A 25,254-nucleotide genomic window follows, 5' to 3' on the forward strand; every position below is an offset into this window, starting at 1 on the left:
TGAGAAAAGATTCTACTCTATAAATATGTGCAAGGGATTCTAATCTGTTGACTCCACAAATAAATGAAAATAATCTACAGATAGCGTTTTGTAACGATTTCCAGACCAGTCAAAACATTAAAATACAAGACTCTGTAAAGGCTTGAAAATGAGTGTAGAGGTTCAAATCCATAAATAATTGCAGAAAAATCGAAAGATTCAATTCCTAAAAAAATTGAGTGCGAGTAGAATTAATACAAAACCGAATCGATTTCACACCAACTTATAATTTTATGCGCCTTTCTTTTAAAAATAAAGATCTTCTTCTTCTTCTTTGGCTCAACAACCGATGTCGGTCAAGGCCTGCCTGTACCCACTTGTGGGCTTGGCTTTCAGAGACTAATTGAAAAATAAAGGTCACAATATGCAAAAAAACGATCAACATTAGATTGTAGATTTTAATTTGTATGAATTGCAGTTTATTTTCAATTCTTAATAAAATAACCCTCCAAGTTAAATACAACGTCCAAACTGTCATCATCAAACTGCTACGAATAAGATTCCTACAAATTATTTCTTTCGCGTCGAAAATAATTCTACATGTTCAAAGTTATTTTCAAAAAACCATTTGTATCCTTTTTATTCCATTTATAATTCGCTTTCTGCACTTGTTTATGTTACTCCTCGTTAACTAATTGCACTTGGTCAAACATGCTTGTTGATCATGTAATTGCTTTTTCGTAAAAATGTTATCACATTTAGACTGTTTTTTTGTTTTACAACCTCTTCCAACTGCACGATGCACTCAGCTTATGTATACTTTTTACTCTTGTCACAATATCGTTTATAGAAAGAAATCCCATTCCTCTATCAGCTAATGCAATGCTTCCCTCGCACGGTACGGTGCGGCTTAGCCTAATCAGTAAAAGTCTGTATGCAAAAAAGATAAACCTTGTAAAAAACTTGATCGATAAAAACGCTCCAAAAGTTTCCCATTTTTTTCTTGGTGACAGGACTGGGACCATATTGGTGTAGAACGCCACACAACCTAGCGAGAAAGGCACCCAATAAGGTGATCTTGTGGCAATTTTTGTGGCTATATTTTTCCTCGATACGAGCGTTCCTCGTAGTGGTTGATATTAAGAGTTCTGATATGTTTCGATTTGTGTTTGAAAGTTATCTGAGCTAAATTCCGTCTTTAGATTTGCTATTCTTACGTTCTTTAAACCATTGACAAACTGGGTTAAATTCCCATTAGTCCACGGTGTTTTGCTCCTTTCTATTTTGCTTGTCTGTTTGGATTATTTTGTTTTTGTTTTTTGGTACAGTAAAAGAAGAACTTGAAAAAACATTAAACGCTACTTTGGCTTACGCTACGACGATGGTATCGGGTGGATCTGGAAGAGAACGGTACAACAATTGCACCGAAGCTCTCTTCATAAAATGTTAACGTTACACAAAAACAAAACATCACGGCCTATGACGGCCGATCGTTCTGGTCCATCCGATTTATCTGGTGGTCTTCAACTTCCAGCGCAGGAACAGGAAGGCAGCAACTCGCAGCACCACAAAAATGACGATCAGCGCCACAATGTCGAGCGTGAAGTTAGCGTCCAGCATGTCGAGCTCCTCGAGCGTGGTCGTGGGCGACTTGAAATGACAGTACACCTGGTGACACTTGAGCTTTTCGCGACCGTACGAGTAGGTGGCCAGAGCAGTTCCCTCAAAACCGTAACGAATGTAGGACAGATAGGTGATCCACCGTAGGTAGATAGGAATGGCATCGAAGGACACGAAGAAGCCGGAGAAGAGCAGGAATGGTACGGACATGACCGGGGCCAGGAAGACACCGTTCTGTACGTTCATTGCAGCACCGACGACGAGACCGACACTTTGCGCCACGAACGAGATGAGCAAACACGAGCCCAGGAACATGGCGAACCGGAACCACTCGAGTGGTTGCGACGTGAAGTAGTAGACGATCGAAACGTAGAACACGCAGAAGATGGTCTAGAATTGTATAAACAAGTTTTGTTAGAGCGTGTGCCTTGCAGTGTGGGAACAGATGCTCTAGCTTACCTGGAATGGTATGTCCGATACGGTGATGGCGAGATAGTACGATCGTAGTGAATACCATCGATTAAAGTTCTCCTTTAACAGTACCGGCATCTCGAGAGGGACTGCAAAGAGAAGATCATTAGGGTCAATCAACGCATCTCGAACCGATGAGGATACAACTTACATGAAAGAATCGTGATTGTCATGGACGTGTACATCAGGAACAGCATGTTGAAGAACAGGAAACCAAGATTACTGAGCACCTTAGCGCCGTCGTTACCGATATCGTAGTACAGTGTGCCGATCAGGAAACCCACCAGGATGTGTGCAAACAAACGCAAGTACATAAGAGTCTGTAAAAGATGACATCAACGACATTATAAGATTATTAGATTATGATTAATTTGCACAAATAAAGAAATCCAACTCACCCAGTCACGTCTGCTGAAAAGCAGCGTTCGCTTAAGCACCACCCAAAACTGATGGAACTCCGACGTCGGATATCGCTCCGGAGAGTGGTCAATGTCAGTCGCACCCTCCACCGGCAGCAGCGCACTGTTCACCTCCGGCTCCCGGTCCGGCTCGACGGCAATCTTGATCGTTTCCGTCTCCTTCGCAATATCGTTCACCATCGACGGTGGCAGCAGCCCATTGCCGCCCAGATTCAGATTGTCCGCGTACTTGTTTGCGCCACCATTCATGCGCTCGTAGTTCACCTTCAGGTTAGCATTTCCGTTGGCCGCATTTTCGTTCTTCTTGTTCTTCTGGGCCGGGAAATCAAGCTCGCTGCGAATATCCTTCTTGCCGTTCTCGATCGCGTTCACCAGCTTGCGCGTATGATCGCCATGCTCACCGCACGACACCTCGATAACGTAACTGGCCGGATTGTGGTAGGACGGACACTCGAGATCGAGTGTGCCCAGGAACGGGACCAGCTGTCGCGTGCTGCCCTGGTACACGCACTGCCCGTCCGACAGCGTGTACAGCTGGTCGAACATCTCGAAAAGACGGGCCGACGGTTGATGGATCGTGCAGATGATGGTGCGGCCACCGCGGGCCAAAAACTTGAGCAAACTCACGCACTGGAAGCAGGTCGAGCTGTCCAGGCCGGACGTTGGTTCGTCGAAGAACATGATCGGCGGATTGTTGACGAGCTCCAGCGCAATCGAGAGACGCTTCTGCTGCCCACCGGACAGGTTGCGGGTCAACGTTGGGCGATGCTCCTCGAGACCGAGTGTTTCCAGAATCTCCTTGATCTGCAAACCAAAAATGGTAATCAATGATACGTTCACCACTGGGTCGCGCAGAGATACGATGCTCCACTTACCACATGCTGCTTCTCGCTCTTCTCCACCTTCTGGCTGAGTTTCAAGCTGGCGGCCACGTTCATTGCTTCCTCCACGGTCAAGTTAGCGTGCAGCTGATTGTCCTGCATGATGTAGGCGGAAAGCTTGCGGAACTGGCTCAAGTTGCGCTCCTTGCCATTCATCGTAATCGATCCATCGATGTTCGTTGTCCTTGGATTGGAAGGGAGAGCGTAATTGTTGTTGAAACATGTTGCAGAAAAGGAAAGTATGTTTCACGGTACTTACTTGTAGCCTGAAAGGATGTTCAGGAGCGTACTCTTGCCAGCACCGGACGGTCCCATGATGGCGGTCAGCTCGCCGGAGCGAAGCTTGCCACTCACCTCCTTCAGAATGGTCTTCACATCTATAGAGAAAGAGAAGAGAGTAATGGTCAATTGTTTTATTGATATTATATATATTGGTTTTATTTATTGTTTTACAAATACAATCTTAAGAACATTCAATAAGGAAGTTTATCCATGCTAATTTTATTACGCTAATCTGAGGAACAGGTAAACGTACGATTCGAAACGGGTTTCTACGTTAACCTGACCTCATGTGACACCTGCCGCAATTGTAACGTCTGCAATATATTCTAAGAAGCCTTCACATTTCTTCAAGGTGTAGAACAGTTTTCGCAACATGTCTGATATTTTCATTGACATAAGTTGGATGCGCGTTAGTGTCACTGCTCAATATCCCAAGCACAAGTCATCGTCATCAATAAATACCCTTACACTTCGCAACAGCCACGCGCGAAACCCAATGGCGGATATATCTCCGCACAGGAAATTCTCAGAATCAGCGTGATTAAATAGTGATTGGATTGCTGCCATCTTTCCTCCCTTCTGCTAGTAGTCAGGTCCAGCAAAAGCACACTAATTACTACCCCTTGTTCGATAGCGTGGTGAACCCAAGCTAAAGGAGCGCGAGAATGTGCACGGTACAGCACTGGCGTCGATCTGGTTTGTGCTGGAGGCCGCACTTAATTGACGCCCCTTGGAAGGTCTCAGCGAACGGGGCAAGGTTTTTCCATCTGTTGGTGAAAATCAAACGTCACATGCTAGAACGAATGATTTCAATAACAACTACGTAAAGCCGTTAGCCACATCAACCTCCGCGAAGTGTTGCATATTTTACGTGCGTAGCTTCGCGTATCAATTTCACCAGCACAAACATCAGCAGCGGTGTGCAAAAAGCTATTTCAAACAATCCCAGCAATCAGCATGCAGTTAGTGAGGGTAAATTATGCACCGAGTTGTAAATGTTGGAGGTAAAACGAAGGCAAAATTCCCAACACACACGATTGGGAATCACGCTCAAACGCTTCGGTCAGGTTCAGAAACATTTCCCACATTAATAATTGAGCCAGTATTGATCTGCATGCCTCCTGCCAGTGTGCATCGCTACACGAACATCGCCTGCTCGCTATGCAAACAACTAACCTGCGACCAACCTCGTTTGTCTGGAACCCAAGAAATAAAAAAGACTTAAAAGTAACTTTGTTTTATCAACTGATTTTGTTGCCGCCAACAAGGCAAGTCCATTTTGATGACATTCTGGTGACATTGAGGTACTAATTGGCACAACAATATAGGCACGCATGGGGCGAAAATTAAAAACGATGATATTCGCATCATCCTATAGAAGGCATATATCCCCGAACCTTCCAGGTGTTATCAACCATGGCCTCAACGCCATCAGCACACGTCTCTCAACCATCATCAAGCAAAATGACGAGCACGACCGAGATGGATGGTTGATGTTCGTAAACAATTTGCATATACCGTCTCACTGGACGGAGAAGGCAGAGCAGTAGAGGTTAAATTGGAATTCAACATTCTTTACCGCAGCACGAACAACAGAAGAAAGAGAAAAAAGCTACACACATTCGGTCCATCTCCCCTTGCCCGTTTGATCGAATTCAAAACTCTGGCGTCTGATTCGAGCAGCATGTTCTACCGCCACCGTACCGGCTTGTATGTTTGTGGAATGGCAAGGTCAATTTCGGTGACCGCTGTTGGTACGTTGGGATCTAAAAAAAAGGTATACATACAGATTCCAACATCTTCAAGCCGTACTCCGTCCGAAAGGGAAATAAACCTAGCCGCAATATAAATATGAGCGACGTTGGAGATGCTGAGTTTTTGGCAACCGGACAACTACAACCCGAAAAACCGGTTAAATGCCCAACTGAGTAGGAGCTCAGGCAGCAAACTTCGCTGTTGACAATGACACACACGCACCTGAACCTGCAAGCCGGTTTATTTAAAATGCAGGAGCAGTTTGTTTGTCGTGGAGATAATCTCGCGGAAAAAAGGGAATTTCCGCGAAATAGTACCCCGCGCGTCAAGGTTAGGTGGATATGGTTTATTCCGTTCACTGGACAACGTATTTCTCGTTACATTGGCATTAAAAACTGGATACGGGAGTCACCGTCCGTGTTTTAGTTGAAAGTGGTTTGCAGAAAAGAAGCAGAAAAGAACCAGAAGTATGGCTAAAGTTATAAACAACACACTGGAAACATCAAACCTAGAACCGGTTCTTAATAGACTCTTAACAGGACAGGCCAAGTGTATCTTTCATTTTAGAACGTAGTCTGGAAAATTCATATGAACAATTTTTACGTTTCACTGTATATAATAAATAGACCTGTTGTACATCCACGGTTGTTTTCGTTCCCAACCGCCTATCAAAATCATACAGTGAGTAATTAAAAAAGCTTCAGCAACAACGCATGATCATCTCCATCAGTGATGTAACTAATTAATGATATCTACACAACAGATCGTTCTAAAAAAGAAATACAACGATACAGCAACAATCGACACATCGATCGAGACGATCGGTCATTTAGAGCCAGCCGATTAGTTGGATAAACAAGCCGGAATTGATGCACCGCAGGAGATGCGTGGTTTTATGTTTTAATTATATTCCAAAACGCAGTTCATCCTAGTTTTTGAGTAGTCGTGTAGTTTACGCCACACTCTATCAACAATCAGGCATCCGGATGCTATTAAATAACTATTAACCTCGCGTGAACTTTGCTTCGATTGCTTGGTGATCTCATCGTGGGGCTATCATTAGTATTGATTTTTGTATGCCCTCATTTTCCTCTAACAAGCGTTCCCATAATTTTGCTCCAAGCGTAACTAGCTCTGCTATCGTTGTTTTAAAATCCATTGCAAACGTGTTTGCTTACATAAATTGAAATCGTCACACACCGTTTCGAAACGATTGGCTGTGGCCGTGGAAGCTAAGCTGCTGGGTCACAAAACATCAGGCCACCGTCCGCCCTTATCGTTGCATTCATTCCATCCCCGGTCGATAAGATGCCGAACAAAACAAAGCCACGGTGCTCCCCAAAAAGCAATCGATCTCACGCCGATTGGGCGCCCATGATAAGTGTATGCCCAGTGTGGCTTATCATCTTACTCCCTTTTGAGGGTTGATCTCAGTCGTGCGTAATGTCCAAGTGCAAATTTGAAAGCTCCATACAGTTTTACAAAGAAGATAGTTGCTTTTTACTGCACAGCACTGCAACGAAGTTCCAAAGTACGCTAGATTGGTTTCATTTACATTTGCAAAACATCCACAACCCGGACAAGACAGGATTACTCATCATCCGCAACGGTATCAGTTTAATGGTACAGTACGATCACACCCGCTCACAAAGAAAAACTTTGACCGATCGTTGCCTTGAGCTCAAACAGTGACTCAATGTAGCCGGATCGATGCAGTGTTTGTAGGGGACAAGGGGCAAAAATGCATCGGTTTCTTGTTGTGCTGTTCTTTTTGAGTGAAATCGGCACAAGCTACTAGAGGAAGGTTAAAGTCCTACTTCCAAAAGGCGCTACCATTGCAATTTACTAAGATTTTTGGAGAAGCCTATCGTTACAATTAACAATGGCTGAAGGTGTTCATTTCTAATTCCATTCTAATTAACATTTCATGTCTATCAGCATTAGTATTTCAAAATTCGAATTCGAGGGAAACTGATATGACGCAAACGGTGCGATTGTTTCGAGCAGGAACAGGTGTAACGCTAAAAGAGTGAAATATTCTCACCATTTAGAATGCGTGATCATTTGGGAGGAATCATGTTGAGTTAGCTAGTTAATCGTTTGCAATTGAGAAGAGCTCTCACATGAGTCACTACTACAAACAGTGATCGGTCAATGTTTTAGAAAAGTATTCTCTTTTTCTTATCATTTAAGATATTTTCATTCATATAATCGAAGCAACTCTATTTTAAGTTAAATTACTAATGAAATCACTATTAGAGTTAAGTTGTTATGAAAAGTACTGCGATGTATGTCCTACGTTAGTTTTGCAACAACTTAGTCATCGCACGAAAAGTAATTTGATCTCAAGAACCAAGCAGAGACATTATCATATTTTATCCTACTTTGAAATGTATATACACTCTTCATCAACCGTTCCCATAAAAGCTTCTATCTTTGCTGACACGTCTCTTTTCGCATGATCACCCAACGCACCTTACCCAATGCCCAAGGCTGAAGGTTGTGGTATGTAGATTTGCCAACACAGCAGCCCACCAAAACTGCTCCACCAAGAGCATCCACCTGCACGGCCATTAGCCAGATCTCAAAGGTCGTTTGCACATTAAAACTGGTCCCCACGCGAGCCACAACCTCCGCGTTAAGGGATCAGCCGAGGAACGCAAGCCACGGGTCTAATTAGACGCCACCAACCGGTTGACAAGTGTGTGGCTGGTATAAAAACAATCACTCATGCACTCTTCCGTTGCGAAAATGGAAGGTGTGCCTCTGTCTTGACCCCACCGGCACACGTGACTGCTGTTGGACGGTTGACTGTTCGGGCTGATCGATCTTCCACTTCCGGATTGAGTCCGGGTGACTGCGTCTGTCCGTATCACGTGGCGCGCGCACAAAAGGAGCTAAAATGATAGGGATAAGGTCAGCTAATAGCCACGCGTGTGCGATCATGATAGCATACACAGCCTGCTGCTGCAAGATCGTGCATTAATTGTTTGTTTTTCTGCGACTTGCAGGGTAAGCTTTCGCTTAATGGCCATACAGCACCGAGCGGACGCTCTTAAATGTAAAGCACGAGGTTAACGAGATAAAGTAACGTAACTTGATTTTTCTTTTTTCGGTGAAGGTACATTGCTGTAATTGATGTGTAAAATGTATGGTGTAGCCATACGTTTAATGTCTTTTATTTTCCATTCACTTCTTTGAAATGTCATCTTGCTATTTTTTCTTTTAAGGTGGTAAAACTGCGAAGGAAAAGCGATAATATCAAGGTTGCTCCCCGAACGAAAGAGTGGATTTTCGTCACCAACATTAAGCTGATAATGCTTTATCGTTAAACGTCATGCTTAATCAGTTTGTTAAAATAGCGATAACAAACCAGCAAATAAAGAGCCAAAACAATATCTAACATGATTACTTCATTGTATAACCTTCACCACCCTTCCGTAAGTGGCAAACCGGTGCCAAATCGTCAAAAGCCGGATATTTTATTTTCTGCTGGCTGGTTGTTAGCTCTCTCACACACTCTCTCCTTCCAGTTTTACTTGAATCGTTTGCAAATAAGTTGCTAGCGAGCAAACACACACACAGTTGCTTCTTCTAACCGGTGTGTCAGAAAAATCCCCACACAACATCGTACGATCGTAATGTGATCGACTTTATAATCGATGCGCATGCAAATTGCGTGAGATGTTTGTATCCACAAACAAATGTGGGGTTCCTGGGAATATTATGTTGTTTTTGATCATTAAAATGCAAGCAGCAATATGTTTGTTTTTGTAAAGGCTTGATGTTTTCATTTAACATTGCAAAGATGATCGAAAATGATGGAATTAACAAAGATCAGATACGATCTAAACAAGAATCAATCCTTGTACGAACGGCAATGCTATAGAGCTGGTACGTCTGCCGATTAGACCAGCGGGTCGCTGCGAATTCATCAAGCTAAAAGCTGAACATATCCAGCCGTACTGACCACGAGAGTTGATCAGTGCTTCTTGCAGACAACTTGTATTCACAATGTTTTCTCAAGCCACGTACCAACCAGGAAGTATGCCGCGTGTATTCTTACGAATGCGTTACACATAAAGGAGCAAGGGGGAAAAATAACAAATATAATAAAATTAAAAAAAAAAAACACTTCACACGTCTACTTACTGTTGCGACGTCCTTCCTTGACCCGGTACGAAAGATTGTGGAAGGCCAGATCGACGGGGGGCCGGGTCGGCAGATGGGAGAGCGTCTTCGGCTGCGACGGTACGATCTGCACCCGCACCGATCCATTTTTCCTATTGTTATCATCGAGCAGATTGTTAGTGAGACCGCTGCTACCACCGGCAAGGTCGATCGCTTCCGCCATGTTGGAAGCTTTGTTGGGTTGTGTCTGTTGGGCTGTGTTTTAACGCGCGTGTTCGTTCTCAACCGACCGTTCGTTTCGTTCGTTGTGTTGGACGTTCGTTTTCCCTCTGGTGTCGCTTTCTTTGTATATCTGCTGGCAAACGCGCCGGAGCTAGAAAAAGACGACCACAGAAGCGGCAGCAAACGCGCAAAACTAACGATCACCGTAACGCAATCTTATTACGATGCACTCTTGCTTATCACGCAAAACGCAGGGAAGTTGCTTCACTTTCCTTTGCTGTCTCCTCGCTTACCCGCACGCGCTTTACCCTAACCACTAACTGTTCTAGTGTCACTGTGACGTACGGGGTGGGTTGCGGTTTTGATAATCTGTGTGTTTTGCTATTCAATTGTGTTTGTCGGAGCCTTTTCGCCCCACACAGATCGCACTGATCGCGTCACAGATTCGCGTCGTAAGTCACCACACAAAAACAAACCCCAACCACTTTGCGGATGCAATTTCGCTTCACCTGCAGTGGAACTTTCATACGCTGCACTTTCCACACTGTGCCTATTTTTTCCTTTCTCTTTCCTGCCTTTTCCCCCTCTTTTTTTCTTCTGTGCAATCAAACCACTCTCACTCGCGCCAGCGACGGGTTTTATCTTTCGCTACTTTTCCTACCGCCTGCGGTGAGTATTGAATCGCACTTCCGGTACCGTGAGGCAAGCTTCAATTTCCTCTCACTGAGACGGTGGCGAGCACTGCACCGTGTGCACTTTCACGCCTCGTATTCGTACACAGTGATTCACGCACGCGTCGTGATCTTTCTCAATCCGTGTGAGTGGAGTTTGGGTCACTTCTTTTTCGCGATTTTCCACTCGCACTGCAAATTGCGGCTGGCTGTTTCGTGTAGTGCACGCACGCACGCACGCACGGCCAGACAAAGCGCAAACTCTGTGTCTACGGAAGGCACGCCCGAACACGCAGGTCTCGCTGTGTGCTCTGTGTCCCGCGGGGCGCTAAAGAACGATTGACTCGAACGCACCGCTCCGGCTCGTTGCGCACCGAAGTGGGAAGCAAAAATCCACGATATACGCGCACACACGACCACACGTACACGTGGCTGTGTGTCTGTGTGCCAACGCCAGACGGTGGATGAGCGGTGTGCGGATGGCGGTGGAAGAAGACGATGGAGACGCCAGTGAATCGCTGCGTACGTCCTCCAAAACCCTCCCCATAGACACAAATACACACAGTCACGGAGCCCCTGCCCTCGAGTACGACTGTATTGGTACGATCCGATGTGTACCTTCGGGTCGGGGGAAGCGCAAAAGGGAGGGTTTGCCTTACCGACCGCAACCTTCAGCGCCTAACCACCCTCCATCCACCATCCGTCATCATGCAATCGAAGCTGTTTCATTCTTTGTTTCCAGCTGCGGCTGCCCGTTTTGCTCTCACACCCTCACCCCTAGCTTGGCCACCCTTCCGTCTGCTACAGGAGAGGAGAGGTGACGAGGCAAGGAGCAGTAAAGCAGAACCAACACAGCGGCACGGCAGCACGGTAAAGGTTAGACACGCACCCTTTTGTAGGAAGTACAAGTGAGCGGAGCGTGAGCGGCAAACGCTTGCCAAGAGAGGGAGAGATTAAAAAACCTGCCCTAGTCGATCTCCATGGCGATGATGATGCATTATTGCATGCGGGTGAGGCTTGCAAACAAGTTTGCTAAAGCATGCAACAAGTGCTTTTTTAATGAAGGGCTTTTGAAAGTATAGGTTGAGCCCATCCTTTTCTTTGTTGAACAGATATCCTTTAAATAAAATATAATTCCTAAAAATGTCAAGGGAATTAATTGTTCAGACTGTATGTGTCTCATTATCAAACTCCAAGGAACGAAAGCTAAAAGATAATGCTTGTCGCAGTTTAGCGATAATGCTAATGATAAGAAATTGATTTTGAAATGTTCAGACCCGAAATTCCGTCCGCTAAGTACTCAAGTGCTCGATGCGATCAATTGATCTCAAATTGTACAAGCTTTTTTAAATTATTTTTTTCGGAATTGGCAGTATCCTCCAATGTGCAAAAAGAAATAATGTGCAAAAAGAAAAAAAATGTGAAAATTAGTACAAGATATGAAAATGTTTTCAGCATTTGTTGCATTTAAATGATTCTTAGTATGATATTTAAAAAAGTCTTCCTTTCAGTGTTATTATTATTTTTTCTTTTATAAATTTACTTTCAGATCATCTTCTTTGTGCTATCTAAAATGCAAACATCGAATCAAAATCAGGAAATAGCTATCATAGAGATTTATTTAACGCAAAGAACAATTGTGCAAATAATCCAAAGTCAGAAATTGAAAAAAAAAAAAAAAGAAATCGGCTCTGAACAACGATATGAGAAATCAATTTCATTCCTTCAAACGTCACCCTCGCGTGTCGATAAACCATACAGTGTCAACTAATTTAAAGCGAGAAGAAAAAAAAGAAAAAAAAGCTCTCACGAAGTTCAATTCGTCAAATGTGCCTTGTCAGCACTCGAACAGCTGTACCGCTAAGTAAATTGGACAACCCACAAAGCAATTGCCGATGTATGAATCATCTACAATTATTTACATTTGGTCGGTAAATAGCGTCTAGCGAATGTCGTAGTATAAAAAAAACTTTAACAAGCAAACATGCAAATCAGGAAGCTTGAAGGTAAATCGGTAGACACCATGTGTTACAACGTTTATTTAGAAGATTTCTCATCATTTGTTTGCTATCCCCGATGGAGGTAGCATTGAGCAAACTTCGTTTTAACTGTTCAATTAAATGTCACGTACCAAAACTGCTACACGGACCAATGGCATAACGCTTGTTAGCTCCCGCAGGAACTTATTAGCAATTTCAAAACGGTGCTCTGTGATCCCCGGTCGGCGAACGCCACTTAAGATGCTGAACCCGCTCCGTTGCGTAAGAATTGACGCAATGGTTCCAAGGGAGCGACACGAGTAACAACTACCTCCACGCCCATGCCGGGTTGTAATTTTTCAAAGTCTAATGATTCTCCAACCAAGAGGTTGGTCACCTTATCAACATTCAGCTCTTCAAACGGAGACTCGATCTAATACACATTTGTCTAAGTATTGGTCGTATTACTGCGACAAGACAAGCGAACGCCCAACAAAAGTGCAGCAAATTTGCAGTCAATTTCAACCGCTGCTCCTTATCGTTAGACCTGCATCAATCCACCCTCAGTGTGAGCTCCCTTCACCGAAATGGGAACGGGGTGTTGTTTGAAAAATGTAGCACCCCCGCTGCTGTACGCCTCCATACTCTGCTAAAGCGTCGTCCAGCGAGAAGCAAAAGGTCGCGTTTGGACTTTGGAGTTCGAATGGACTTTACACTGATAAGGAATCCGAGTAGCAGGCGGCGGCCATCCTCAACAACTGTTCGGCGCGTTAAACCGGGCGAGCATGTGTTTCAAGCCGATGCCCTGTTATGTGTTCTGTTTCTTTTTAAGTTATCTGAATCACACTCAGACACAAAAGAACAGAACTAAGCTAACGCACAAATGATTGAGACGGATGGATTGGAAAGGCAAAAACTGTTTACTATGAATCTTTTTAGACATCTCTTTCCTGATGCGCAACACAGCCTTGAGACGTTGTTATCGCTGATGCGGTGCGTAGTTTTTGTAAATATTTTGATTCCCTCACGGTGTACACCAATCACTGCCGAAAGGATCAACAACCTATCAAGGGTCGGGTAGGACGTGAGCTTTGAATTTTGTGATTGTAACCTCTGGTTGTGGCTAAACTGCGACGTTTTGAGTCGCTTATACCGTTAGTAGTTCAATATTATCTGCTGGATGGAGATATGAGCTTTATCCACTAATGCCATTGCATCCTAAGCAACCTTCTCCACGTAAGGTTACCCTTCATAGCGGATTATAGAAACCTCCCAACTATAACCTCCATTGGAATTTAATGATAAGAGAGTTCCGTCTACTTCCTGCCTCCAACGAGTACCTTGGCCAAATCACACCCCTTGTGACTGTGACGTAGATGTTACCGAAAATTGGAATTACCGACCTTTGCACAAGCCGATAAGGGCATCCTTCACATACCCTGCGTAGCTCCCTGTGAAGGGGTAGATTTGATAATTTCAGGGTTTTGGAGATTATTGGTTAGGAAGTAGGTATTTCCATCACGTGTGGGTTTAGCTTCCTGCACCCTCAACCACGACAACTGGGTGGGTTGTAAATTATGAACAGTCAGTGTTTCTAACAAACCGAGAACTGAACCACCTTCTATGCAATCATTGCTCTGGTGCCAGTTAACAACCTTACATTTCAATTCCACACAACCACTAACAGTTTCTACGGAATTGTAAACACATTCCTTAAGGCCATCAATCAGCTGAAGTGCATCGAACTTGATTTTCAATACGTTCCAGTGGGTTTTTGCTTAATGAGATGAAAATGTAAAACTGTTTCTAATAATTTATTTACACAGCACAGCTACGACGCATGCGGAATGATGAGGCTGCCGTATCTCATTAACAGCTTCAGATACCAGCCATTCTCATCTGCTCGCAAACGACATCATTCTGAAGCGTTGCACAAAGCCCCTTGCTCCTATCCTAACCCCATTCGGTGTGATTGATGAGTACACACTCCAATTTCCATTCCGCAGGGCATATTGATGGCCGAGCTGTAGCCCTAGCCCGACAGCTCCACTGCGATGAGGAGGTCAATATTCAAATCAGCACTACTCGGACCAGCTTGACGTCATGTGCTACGGTGGGTTGAAACAACGAACACAAAGACCGAAAGGGCCGGCAGCTTTTATCAGCCTGACCAAGAGTGACCAACCACCCGGAGTCAAGTGTTGTTGCCCTGGCTGGGCTCGAACACTCACAGCAGCGTTTGCAGCTTATCAGTCACTTAGCTACAGGGGCGGGCAGAAGTGTTGCTGCTAAAAGGTTTTAGGCCGATCGTCTGTGAATAGGAAAGCCTCAAGCAAAAAGGTGGCTCATCACCACCGGCTTAGGTGGACTAATCATGACGGGGACGGGGGACGCATTCACACAACTTAACACGATCTCCTTCAAGTTCGCTTCCGGGTAGGACAGACACGAGAGTGATATATCCATGCGCACTAAGCATTGGCACACAACACGGCTCAACATGCTACACACGGCCTCTGCCATGCGTTGCCATTTGACCTAGATCGTGGAAGGGGCGAATGTCGAATGTTCTACGGAGCCTATTGCGCCTCGGCTTCCGGCACGGGGGCTGAGCAGTTGGCTAATTAACAGAACGCGATAGGTTAAACTGTAGCTGCTAAACTTATTAGCAGATTAGAGATTAGCAGATATAAGACATATTTACGATCATATTTCATGGGTACTTTCGAATCCTTTTTTTTATCCCTCAAAGACCTGATATTATGCAAATTGTGGATTCAAGAAGGGCACCTCATTGAGAAGAGGATAACTCTTTTCTATCTGTTGTTCATTAATATTTTTGCTTATTGATATAAACAGCTAGAAATGAAGCCATCAAAGTGATTTGCATAATTAATATTGTTGAATTGTTTACCATAAATTAACGATGAATCATAACATGTTCTGCACCTTAAAATGTATTCCCCCAACAAAATAATCACAAAAATCGTAGCTTTTGTTCTGCTTTTATTGCTGCCGCTAAAAAAATCATCAATTCCACCAAATCAAACGGTCCCACGAAACCCGGATCGGCATCGATTAGCGGAACACCGCGGATTACGAAACGACCAGGCAGGCTGGCGAAGAGGCAAACTAAAATGCAACCAAGCAGCAGCAGCAACAAGAGACAAAAACACACACACACACGCGATCACACTCCAAGGGTAACGATCGCTCGTAGAACCCGTTCCCCTGCGACACAACTGGCGGTGGAGCGAGGAATGGGGTTTAAGGGGACATTTTTTCGCAAGCCCCAGGCAGCCAAGAGTGCAAGAGTGCACATGCAAAAAACAGGGTACACCGAACCGGTACCGTAAACCCTGCGCATGCCCCCAAACTCCGCCGAATCGTCGCCCCTCGAGGGTTAAGAGCGTTCGCGAAAAAAGATTCGCCAACAGGAGGGATACCAAGTTTAAGTTTACACCGGTTTGTTTCGGAGTAGAGTGGAGGATTCTGCAGCACACCTCCAGCAGTCACGGTGTGACACACGCGCGTGTGTGTGTGTGTGAAGGATGCCTTACCGCACCGCTTTCGTAATGCGTTCGCGTTCGATTCATTCAACTATGCGCGCAGCTTCCATCACCAACTGCACCAAACTGTGCCGGGGTGCAGTCGTGAAATGTGCGCACTTGACTGGCGCTGGAGGGTTGGGCAAACGGTTGTGCCGAGAACCGCTCGACCGCGCGATCGCGAAAGTGATCAGGCTGATGGTGGTGGTGACGGCAAAGGGGTTTTATAGTTTTCTAACTCGTTTTCCACACTGCACACGGTCAAATTTGCGCTCGAATGTTTAGTTTCATAAGCGCATCATAGGCGCGTGGTGGGGGAAGCTGTCTCCGGAACGGAGAGGAGCTGTGCTGCCGGAGAAGGTGGTAGTTTTGAAGGCCGCCCAGTGTCGGTGGCAACATCATGGGCGAGCGTCGGCAGCCACGTGGACGGGTGGACGGGTGAGGGGATATTTTTTTTTTGTTAGAAACACTCAGCGCGCTCCGTACACGGATAGGCGGCTCAACGAACCGAGCCAAAGTTCGACGACGCGCAGAGAGCCCGGTGGCAGCAGCAGTAGAACGTAGCTAACCTAGTTTCGAGCCCGGGCCAACCCGGGAGGGGTGTTTTGCACCGCGCATATTTGTACACATTTGACCTCGAAGGATTTCTGTGCCATCGGATACAGGCATTAAACGATTGGAAGATTTATTTAGAAGCGTTTTTAAGCAACACCTAATCTGAGCGTTTAATGGAAATTAGAAATTCAAAATGTGACATTCCATGAAGCCATGAAAATGTCACCGACAAAACGTAAACACGTTTTGACAGCTAGTAGTACCGCTTCCGACAGGTTTTACTACGCTGTCAGCCGGGTGACAGACGCTCAAATCACAGCGATCTGTCCAAAGGCGGGGCGATTACGTGCCGCATACGCCCCGATGGCCCCGCTTACTACACGCAGGCAATTTCCTAGAACCCGCAGGCAACCAACCATACCGACAACGCCCCTCCCCCACCCTCTATACTAATTCTAACGCACTGTAACGCATCAAGGATTACGCGGCACACATGAGCGAACCGCGGGTTGACCAAATAGTGCCGATAGCGTTTGCCAATCAGTACGCAGCGCCAAACCACCCCTCCCCTCCTTCCTGCCCGATGCTTAGGTTATGCTACACTAATTAATGTTTGTTTCCTTCAAATGCACTCACGTACATGCACACACACACGCACGCACGGTGCACAGTGAGCTGCGTACGAAAAGATTCGCGCAATTCGATTTGGCAGTGTGGCTATTGAGTATCCAATTCTAGAAGGTTCTGCTGGAGTGCTATTTAGTTGCATCTTTCGATTGGTGTGTTCGATGGGCGTTTTGTGTTGCGTTGTATCAGATGTGAAATGTAGCCAGCTTTAAAAGGGTGAAGTAAGCCGTGTACAATTATGGTGTCGAATTCTATCTAGACGATTCTCACATTACCAGCCGTTTGATTTAAAAGTCTCTTCGGCAATCTTGCGTGTGGCAATTGAAACATGATTCAACAACTTTTTTTAGTTGGGAATTGCAGAAGGTCTACATTAATGGATTAAAGTTGTCTAACAAAAAATAATTTTTTTTAGCTTTTCTTACTATCAATAATTCATAAAATTAATTCCATCCTCTCGGACCGTTTTGAAAATTTTCCCATTCCCAACGATCGCAATCAGCACCACCATCAGCAACCACCCCGCTCGATCGATAACTTTGTTTTGCGTCTAAGGTCACCACCGGTCACAGTCAGCATCAGCATGGCTTAGATTAGAAAACCGAACACACGCGAATGCGCCCCAAACCCACGGGAAGCCAAACGCCAAAGGAAGGCTATGTTCAATGTCTGCTGCTGTCGCAGAAAAAGCCTATAAATCCGAATCCGAATAACAGCGGCGACTGCAACAGCTGAACCAGCTTCTCGACGCGAAACCGGTTGCGGACGGTCACACTCAAAATCTACCGCTGCCTAAAGACGCGCAGTAAGCACACCGCCGTAAAGTAGGTCAAGTTGATTGTCTGTCAAGAAGGAGGGGGGAGAGCCGAAAACAACCAAAACAAAATAGCCCCTTAAAAAATAATACTCGCCAGGTAGCTCGCCGTGTCCACGTGCACTTTTAGGGGTTTTTTCTTGTATGCGTCACGTGGATGCTTCTTTTGGGGAAGAGGGAATGTGTTGCGGCATTGTTCTGGAAATGTACGCAAGAAAATGCGCTCGTTTGGCGCGCTATGGCAATTGTATGACAGTATAGGTCCTATAAGAATCAGCGCACACTAAGATTTATGATAAATATTGTTTAGAACACGATTTTGACAGTCCGTTGTGTGTTTCTTGGCAAGCACGGTATTCGTAAACAAGCGGGGAAAAGTGCGCTGCCGGGAAAACGAAAGGGGGAAAAACGAACGAAACGGAACCAGCGGTGTAAAGAGAACGAAACGCGAACAACCCCCAAAACAACACTTCCAAAAGCGTTACGGGCACTTACATGTTGTTCTTTAGCACGTACTGCTTATCCATCGTTGGGCGGTCTGTTGTTTATTTCTTTATTTATACAAAAAACTTCACACTAGTTCGTTGCACTCACTGTTTATGCGACAAACGGTCACACACTCACTCACAAACACACGCTCAACCAACACCAAGCGTTAGATTTTCCCCCGGTTCTCGGTTTACGGGTGCACAATAATCATGCGGCAGATTTGCACGACAACCACCGGCAGCCGGCAGGGAGAGGATGTTCTACGACTGGCGACCTAATTTTAGCTCCATCGAATACAGACACGGAAACGGTATCCCTGTCCTCGGCACTGCAGACAGTTCTGGACGCAAAAGAAAGCCAACGTTTTTGTTCTCTAATAAATCGACGCACTTTTCTTAGCAGTTTACACTTTCACACACGCGCGCGCAAAAAGATGCTGCCCGCACACACTGCTTTTCTGCGACGACCGACGATCCTCGCGGATGGGACAAACGTGGACGAATGAATGGAAAGCACTTGGGTTGTGTCGAGTCGAACGGACAGGCAGCTGCAAAACAACCGACGAAAAAAAGAAACACACCACCACTCTCGAGCACACACTACACTCACACGCAAACTCTTCTAGTGGAGAAGGCGAGCCGTGACCGGACACACGGACCTGCTGCTCTGCGCTGATCGTGTGCTGGCCTGTGTGTTGGCTATCGGGCAAGGCGACGAGGCAACCAAAGCAACCGCGATGCGATGCGATGCGGCTGACATGGTCAGTGCGGCCGATAGAAAACAGCCGAGTGCGAGCGAAAGGGAAACAGATTGCGCAGTGTTGGGTGGGTAGGGAAGGAGGCAAAACGACAAATGGCAAACGGCCAAACCCGAAGCCCCGTGCACGATCACGAGTGGGGGCACTGTTTTCACCGAAAGAAGGAAGGAACTATGCGGAACGCTGGGTGGTAATGCAGGGAAGGGATGTTCTTTTTCCGATTCGACAGATACAGTGCCCTACCATTTTTGTGCCCATCTATCCACATCGAGGCCGATGTTTTGAAGGGGAGGGGGGGACGCCGCCTACTATGTTGCACCATTTGGTGCATTAAGTTGTACGTTACATCGTGTAATTTGTAGTGTTGAGTTTCATGAATCTTTAGTTGAATATCATTCATATGAATCTTCAGAGATGAGTGATTCGAATCTCGAATCGACTCTTCAAAGATTCATGAATCGCGAAAGATAAAAAACCCTCAATGATTCATGAATGTAAAAGATACAAAAAATCAATAAAATTCATATATCTTCAGCATGGACCGTCTCCGCGTAGCAAAACAAACAAGCCGGCTGCGTGTTACTTGCCAAGAAGTCCCGAAAGTCTGTATAGGCTGACATGACCACGTAGGTTGCTACGCCAAGAAGAATAATGAACAGCTTAAGCTCTATGAATCTTTGGAGATGTATGAACCCCTTGAGATTCATGAACTCCTAGAGATTCGCGATTTTTTCGAGATATATTAAACTTTTGAAATTCAAGAATCTTTGGAAATTAATAAGTCTTTTGAAACTCATGAATCTTTGAAGATGCAAGAATCATTGCAATCTAGATTCAGATTGATTGAATCATTTCAATGTTTCATTCAGATTCATGAATCTGAATCAGATTTACCCAACACTAGTCTTCTGCTTCTATTTGGCGTAACGTCCTACGTGGACATGCCGGCCTATACAGGCTTTCGAGACTTAATTCATTACCACGTAACCGGATAGTCAATCCTTGCTATGGGGGGACGATTCATTCTGGGCTTGAATTCATTACGGGCACTTTATTGAGTCCTTCGAGTTGACGACTGTACCACGAGACCGCCGACCGGGACCCAACACTAGTAATTTCTTCATCAAAGTCTTAATAATTTTACAATAATCACCAAATTTATTATATTGTGATTTTTACAAAAAAATAAAAACTAGTAACTTTTAAGCAGTATTTATTGTTTTAACTACAGTCTCTCTATCTCTCTTTTATACGTTCATACTTTTCCGGCTGCAAAACCATGGGAAAAAATACTACCCCTAATTATCGACACGTCTTTTTTACGGAGAATTTGTCCCAAATAGGAATAGAACCATAACATGCACGGCATTTATCATAAGACTAGCAATAAATAACTTGCAGATGTATGTAATAAGATGTATTTCTTAAAATCATTCTTAAAAATGGAATAATTTATCTTTATTAATGCATGTTTACTGTAAATTTTATAATTAAAATCATATACGTTGAGATTTTTTTTAATTTAAAGTATTTTAAATATTAAAATAAAAAGCTTCGATCCTACCTGATCCATAAGTGATCACTCACTGTACCAAACCCCCTCACAGTATGGGTGAGTTTGCTTCCACCCTCTAGACCACGGGGTTCAAAATGCATTTAAAAACCCCCCTTCTTCGTAGTGTATGTGAGCAGTACTGGCGAGAATGATCGCGGTCGACTGCACTAAACCGTTCAGCTGCAGGTCAGCAACAGTAAAAAGAAATAAAGCTAGAAAAAATAAAACATTCAACCCTTCAATAATCGGAATTACGGACCCGATGATTGCATTCGATCGCGGAATCGTCAACCGATTGGGGGCTAAACACACTAAAGCCATCACGAGTACTTTGTTTACTTTGGAGAGAATAAGGGGTGAAGTGTTTGTGTGTGTTCCCGCTTTATAAAGCGGGCTTTGTCGTTCCTATCAATATTGTCGTTCCTCTTCACAGCACAGTCCCCATTATCACACCCGGTTTTGATCCGTACCCTGACCCCTGAGAGCAGGACGATCGTCACCCATCACCATCGCCGCTTTGCATATGCGCAAAAAGTATTCAAATTGGAACAGGCGAGCGGTTCTTTCATAAGGAAAAAGTTGTGAAAATTATTTTATTTATTGCATTAAAGCTATTTAAAGGAAAAACTGTCAAAAATTGCACATTTTGAAATATGGATTGGCAGATTTTCTATTCTATATAATTTTATTTTAATATTTTCTTTCCATTTTTCCATTCTAAATAGCCCAACTGCGCGTGTAGCGACTGTGCAGGGGGCGAAAGTCATCGATCAGCATGTTGTGCCCATTAAACTGACCCACCGTAAGTGCCGTCGGGGGCAACCGCTCGAGGTTCTTGCTGATAGTGTTCCGCTGCACCGGCTTAAATCCACTTCCGTTCCACTCGACCGTCGTCGGATCGGTCGGCAATGCACCGGCCGGGATCGTCTCGCCGGGATCGATCGGGGCTAACGGATTGTCCCCGAACACGGCAATGTACTCGGGCGAGCGGACTATTTTCAGTATCTGCATCAACGCCACCACACAGGCCCATAGGTAGAACAGCAGTACTGTGGCGACAAATCAAACCGGATAAGACGGATTGCTCCATTTCAACTTCCCATTACTACACTACTTACACAAAGCAAATCCACCGGCAATGGTGAGAGCTATAAGGTAGCCCACGTTAATGGATTTTTTAATCACCATCATTCCGATCACGTGGGTCAGTGTGATGCAGGACAGTCTCGCCAGCTCCACCACTATGAACGGCACTAAAAGGTAGCGTTTCATCTGCAACGACACAAGAGTAGGGAAAAATCACTGAAAATGCTTTTTCGTTCAAAACCTTCCCCTTTCAAAATCTAAACTCACATAATATGCACCCACCATCATTGTACCGCAGCAGGGTAGGTACAGCGCCATGCCAATCATAATCAATGTGTAGAACATTGCGGCCTCCGTTTTGCACACCCCAATCAACCAGACGAACACATCGTCCGGGTTGTACAGGTGCATGTTTTCCTCGTAGTACAATGCTTCTTGCTCTAAAAATTGACCACCACCCAATGCTGCCAGCGCTATCATCGTTACGATTGTTTCTAGCTGCATCGAGGCACAAGATAAGCAAAGAAAATGGACAATTTCGCGTTTTATAAATAGGCTTTCAGGCACAACGGATGTGTCTCAGTGATGCTTACTATACAGAATCCTCCAACAATGATTGAACCGAGGCGAACGGACAGTCGAAAACAGAACAGCCTCATCAGAACCATACTGCTGCGGACAGGGAGTGTACGTTTGTACTGCCTTCGCTTTCTGCCACCGGGGCAAAGGATCGGGTTGCGTGCGGCTGGGCAATTAGGGGTGGATCGTTGGGTGTTTGGGCTCATTAAAACCGTAAGTGTCCTTTTGTGTCCCGTGATTGGGCGTGTAATTAGCGACGGAAAACTGATATGATGTCTATCAGCTTTTCTTTTGCAATATAATTGTTTTTGGATGCACATTAACTTCTATCACAAAACAGAAAGCGATTAAAATAAATATTTCTATATTTGGATCGATTATGAATAACACATTTTCATCAATCCGGTATGTTGTATCAAACCGGTTACAGATATCGTGCGACATGGAGTAAACCCTTTTGCCCGCTGTGTGTACGCTTATCAACGCAGTATCGATTAGAAGTGTTTTTTTTCTGTTTGTTTCAAGGACACTCTGTGACATTGATTCTCAAAGTTTTGTACAGTGCTAGAGATAAATCTACTCACTGTACCTTCATTCCGATTACAAATAGTAGCCTTACCACTAACAAACAATCTATTTGATACATTCATTTTCAAGACTCTCTCTTTTTGACGCTTGTGCCGGAATTATTATTTATACACAGACGTTTGTTTTTGTTTTTTCAGTACGGCAACAAGCTACCAGTTGCTAAAGAAATAATTATTTTAAAATATATCGGAAAAAAAGAGTTGAAATAAGCCACGGAAACACATTTATGCTATTCCAGAAAGAGGTTTAAGCGAGAGATTGAAAGACTGGCATTAGTTAGCTGCCTCATTGTTGACACAAGTGTGTACGGGGGAAAACACAGTGATTCGGTTCGCGTTAACGCTTGTAAATGAAATAACGTTAGCATATTCAATAAATGAAAGAAGAATTGAAGCAAGATTGAAACTTATATTCGGTACTCTGTAAACAATCACCCGAACAAGTTGAATTAAACCAATTGAGTGTAATTGAATTCTCCTACATCACATACCGTGGATGGGTTTGCATTAAAAACTACATTACTCGCTACCTAAAACCTTACCAAATTGAATTGAAATTGAATAACAAACCATTCACTATATAAAGTTCGGTCTGCAATACCAAAGCTCTGTGTACTTCTGTTGTGAAACGCACAAGCCCGACAGCCCGACACGATCGCGCCGGAGGGCTTAGCGAGGTGATTTTCATTTCTTCAGCAGTGCAAGCCCCAGCCCCAGAATGCCACCGACGACAAGGGCCGCACCGGTCGCCTTCGCCACACCCTTCAGTCCCTCGATGTCCATGCGTTTCTTGATTAGCTCCTCCAGCGCTATCACCTGCTGATTGTTTGGTTCAATTTCCAGAAAGGCCTGCGCGTGCTTCAGCGCCTCCGAGTACTCCTTTAGCCTTGTGTGCCCAATTGCCATGTAGTACAGATAGTCGCGACGTCCTTCCGGATGCTTCACGAACAGGTCTTCCAGTAGGACAAGTCCCTGAAACAGAAAAGCAAAAAGGAAAGCAATTATTACCGGTGTTGCCTATGACACATAATGCACCATCATCATCATCAGCATCATCATCATAATCATCAATGTTGCATCATTACCGTTTTCATATCGCTGGCAAAGTCGCTTCGTACCATGCAGTATGCGTACTCGAACTGTGTGTTGGTTGAGACGGCTCCATTTTTGAGCTCTTCGTTGTACTTTTTCTCGAACTTCTACAATAAATATGAAAGTCGTATTTCAAACAATACAAACAAAGACGCATTAGTGATTCATTCTACGCACAATTGGACTGGAAAATAGTGCTGACGAATGCCACAGGGCAAGGGAGCACAGAAAGTTGCAAGGAAAATCTACAAGAAAATACAAAAAGGGGAGAGCATTCCACTTACCTCCAGCTCATCGTTCACAACGGAATCGTTTAATATTTCCTCCATTGTGACTTGTGTGATTGCTATTCGTGAATATTGATACAAAGATTACACTTTTACGGCACTTGCACAGACGTGTTTACAATTGGATTCGTTCGCAATTCTGCTAGCCCGGATTATCCGGTTGCTGTCATTCTACCGTCTGGCTGAAATTGACTTTGCTTTACACTGTTATTTAAAAAAAAAAGTAAATAGGTTATCAATTTATTGTACTTTCACTTTATCTTATTTGCATTCAAATAATTTTACTTCAAGATGTAAGATAGTTTTACAAAATAAAGGGAGGAAAAGTCGTGAGCCATACCACTGTGCTGATACGAATAATTTCACTGCTGTGAATTGTTATGAAATATTTCATTTCAAAATTTGAAAAACGAACGTAACGGTTTTTAGTATCTTTTGTAAACACACGTGCCTTTTTAAATGATGTTTGTTTTTTTTTCGTCTTTTGTTTTTGTACTAAAAGTAATGCTATTAACATTGTTTTTCATAATCATTACATTTAAGTTCATCTATTTGGTTGATTGCTTGCTGGATAAATATTGAAATGTATGCTCCAACTGAAAAGATAATCTAGAAAGCAATACAAACTGTTAAGAAGAATTTTCTTTGTGGAAGTGAATGAGACAAAAATCTTACCGTTAATATAGGGCTAAAGTTTAGGTCAAAAAAATCACCTGCTGTAAGTTGGATGCTTTCGAACTGTGTCTGCTGTAAGAAGCTTTCAATCTAAAACGTAAAAAAGCAACATGCCGTTTCTACATGCACATTATTTTCCAAATACTTACTCTGGTAAACAGGGCCTGACATTTAATTTGAATGCCAAGATCCA

General features: G+C 44.2%; 3 protein-coding genes across 6 annotated transcripts; all 3 read right to left on the minus strand.

The window, feature by feature from the left end:
* Positions 1–589: 589 nt before the first annotated feature.
* LOC1279268 (ATP-binding cassette sub-family G member 4) lies at positions 590–19,257 on the minus strand. Of its 2 annotated transcripts, XM_061653046.1 has the most exons (8): positions 18,450–19,257; positions 9,560–9,690; positions 3,630–3,747; positions 3,365–3,554; positions 2,469–3,293; positions 2,222–2,390; positions 2,059–2,159; positions 590–1,989 (listed from the first exon to the last, which is right to left on the minus strand). In XM_061653046.1, the coding sequence occupies exons 1-8, from the start codon at positions 18,479–18,481 to the stop codon at positions 1,489–1,491; spliced, it is 2,067 nt and encodes a 688-aa protein (XP_061509030.1). In that variant the 5' UTR covers positions 18,482–19,257; the 3' UTR covers positions 590–1,488. The 2 variants fall into 2 exon arrangements, with proteins under 2 accessions (XP_061509030.1, XP_318963.4); XM_318963.4 differs by having other exon boundaries at positions 9,560–19,188.
* A 1,074-nt stretch (positions 19,258–20,331) lies between these two features.
* Positions 20,332–22,740, minus strand: LOC133393079 (uncharacterized). Of its 3 annotated transcripts, none has more exons than XM_061656417.1 (4): positions 22,435–22,740; positions 22,124–22,339; positions 21,874–22,027; positions 20,332–21,804 (listed from the first exon to the last, which is right to left on the minus strand). In XM_061656417.1, the coding sequence occupies exons 1-4, from the start codon at positions 22,738–22,740 to the stop codon at positions 21,473–21,475; spliced, it is 1,008 nt and encodes a 335-aa protein (XP_061512401.1). In that variant the 3' UTR covers positions 20,332–21,472. The 3 variants fall into 3 exon arrangements, with proteins under 3 accessions (XP_061512401.1, XP_061512400.1, XP_061512402.1); XM_061656416.1 differs by having other exon boundaries at positions 21,316–21,804; positions 22,109–22,339; XM_061656418.1 differs by having other exon boundaries at positions 21,316–21,804; positions 22,109–22,380; positions 22,419–22,509.
* A 27-nt stretch (positions 22,741–22,767) lies between these two features.
* Positions 22,768–24,561, minus strand: LOC1279269 (mitochondrial fission 1 protein). Its single transcript, XM_061656419.1, has 3 exons — positions 24,384–24,561; positions 24,093–24,206; positions 22,768–23,979 (listed from the first exon to the last, which is right to left on the minus strand). The coding sequence occupies exons 1-3, from the start codon at positions 24,426–24,428 to the stop codon at positions 23,692–23,694; spliced, it is 447 nt and encodes a 148-aa protein (XP_061512403.1). The 5' UTR covers positions 24,429–24,561; the 3' UTR covers positions 22,768–23,691.
* Between the last annotated feature and the right edge of the window lie 693 nt (positions 24,562–25,254).

This window comes from Anopheles gambiae, chromosome 3 (genome assembly GCF_943734735.2).
Source record: "Anopheles gambiae chromosome 3, idAnoGambNW_F1_1, whole genome shotgun sequence".
Taxonomy (NCBI): domain Eukaryota; kingdom Metazoa; phylum Arthropoda; class Insecta; order Diptera; family Culicidae; genus Anopheles; species Anopheles gambiae.

What these genes read in the sequence shown, in the direction of transcription:
- LOC1279269 (XM_061656419.1), bottom strand. Translation starts at nt 24,428, where the DNA reads ATGGAGGAAATATTAAACGATTCCGTTGTGAACGATGAGCTGGAG. An exon ending in TTGTGAACGATGAGCTGGAG is followed by an intron (nt 24,207 to 24,383) that starts GTAAGTGGAATG and finishes TATTTATTGTAG; the next exon opens with AAGTTCGAGAAAAAGTACAA. An exon ending in TTGCCAGCGATATGAAAACG is followed by an intron (nt 23,980 to 24,092) that starts GTAATGATGCAA and finishes TTTCTGTTTCAG; the next exon opens with GGACTTGTCCTACTGGAAGA.
- LOC1279268 (XM_318963.4), bottom strand. Translation starts at nt 9,761, where the DNA reads ATGGCGGAAGCGATCGACCTTGCCGGTGGTAGCAGCGGTCTCACTAAC. An exon ending in AACATCCTTTCAGGCTACAA is followed by an intron (nt 3,555 to 3,629) that starts GTAAGTACCGTG and finishes TTCCAATCCAAG; the next exon opens with GACAACGAACATCGATGGAT. An exon ending in TATCGGACATACCATTCCAG is followed by an intron (nt 1,990 to 2,058) that starts GTAAGCTAGAGC and finishes ATACAATTCTAG; the next exon opens with ACCATCTTCTGCGTGTTCTA.
- LOC133393079 (XM_061656416.1), bottom strand. Translation starts at nt 22,740, where the DNA reads ATGTGCATCCAAAAACAATTATATTGCAAAAGAAAAGCTGATAGACAT. An exon ending in TGATGGTGGGTGCATATTAT is followed by an intron (nt 22,028 to 22,108) that starts GTGAGTTTAGAT and finishes GTGTCGTTGCAG; the next exon opens with ATGAAACGCTACCTTTTAGT. An exon ending in TGCCGGTGGATTTGCTTTGT is followed by an intron (nt 21,805 to 21,873) that starts GTAAGTAGTGTA and finishes TTGTCGCCACAG; the next exon opens with TACTGCTGTTCTACCTATGG.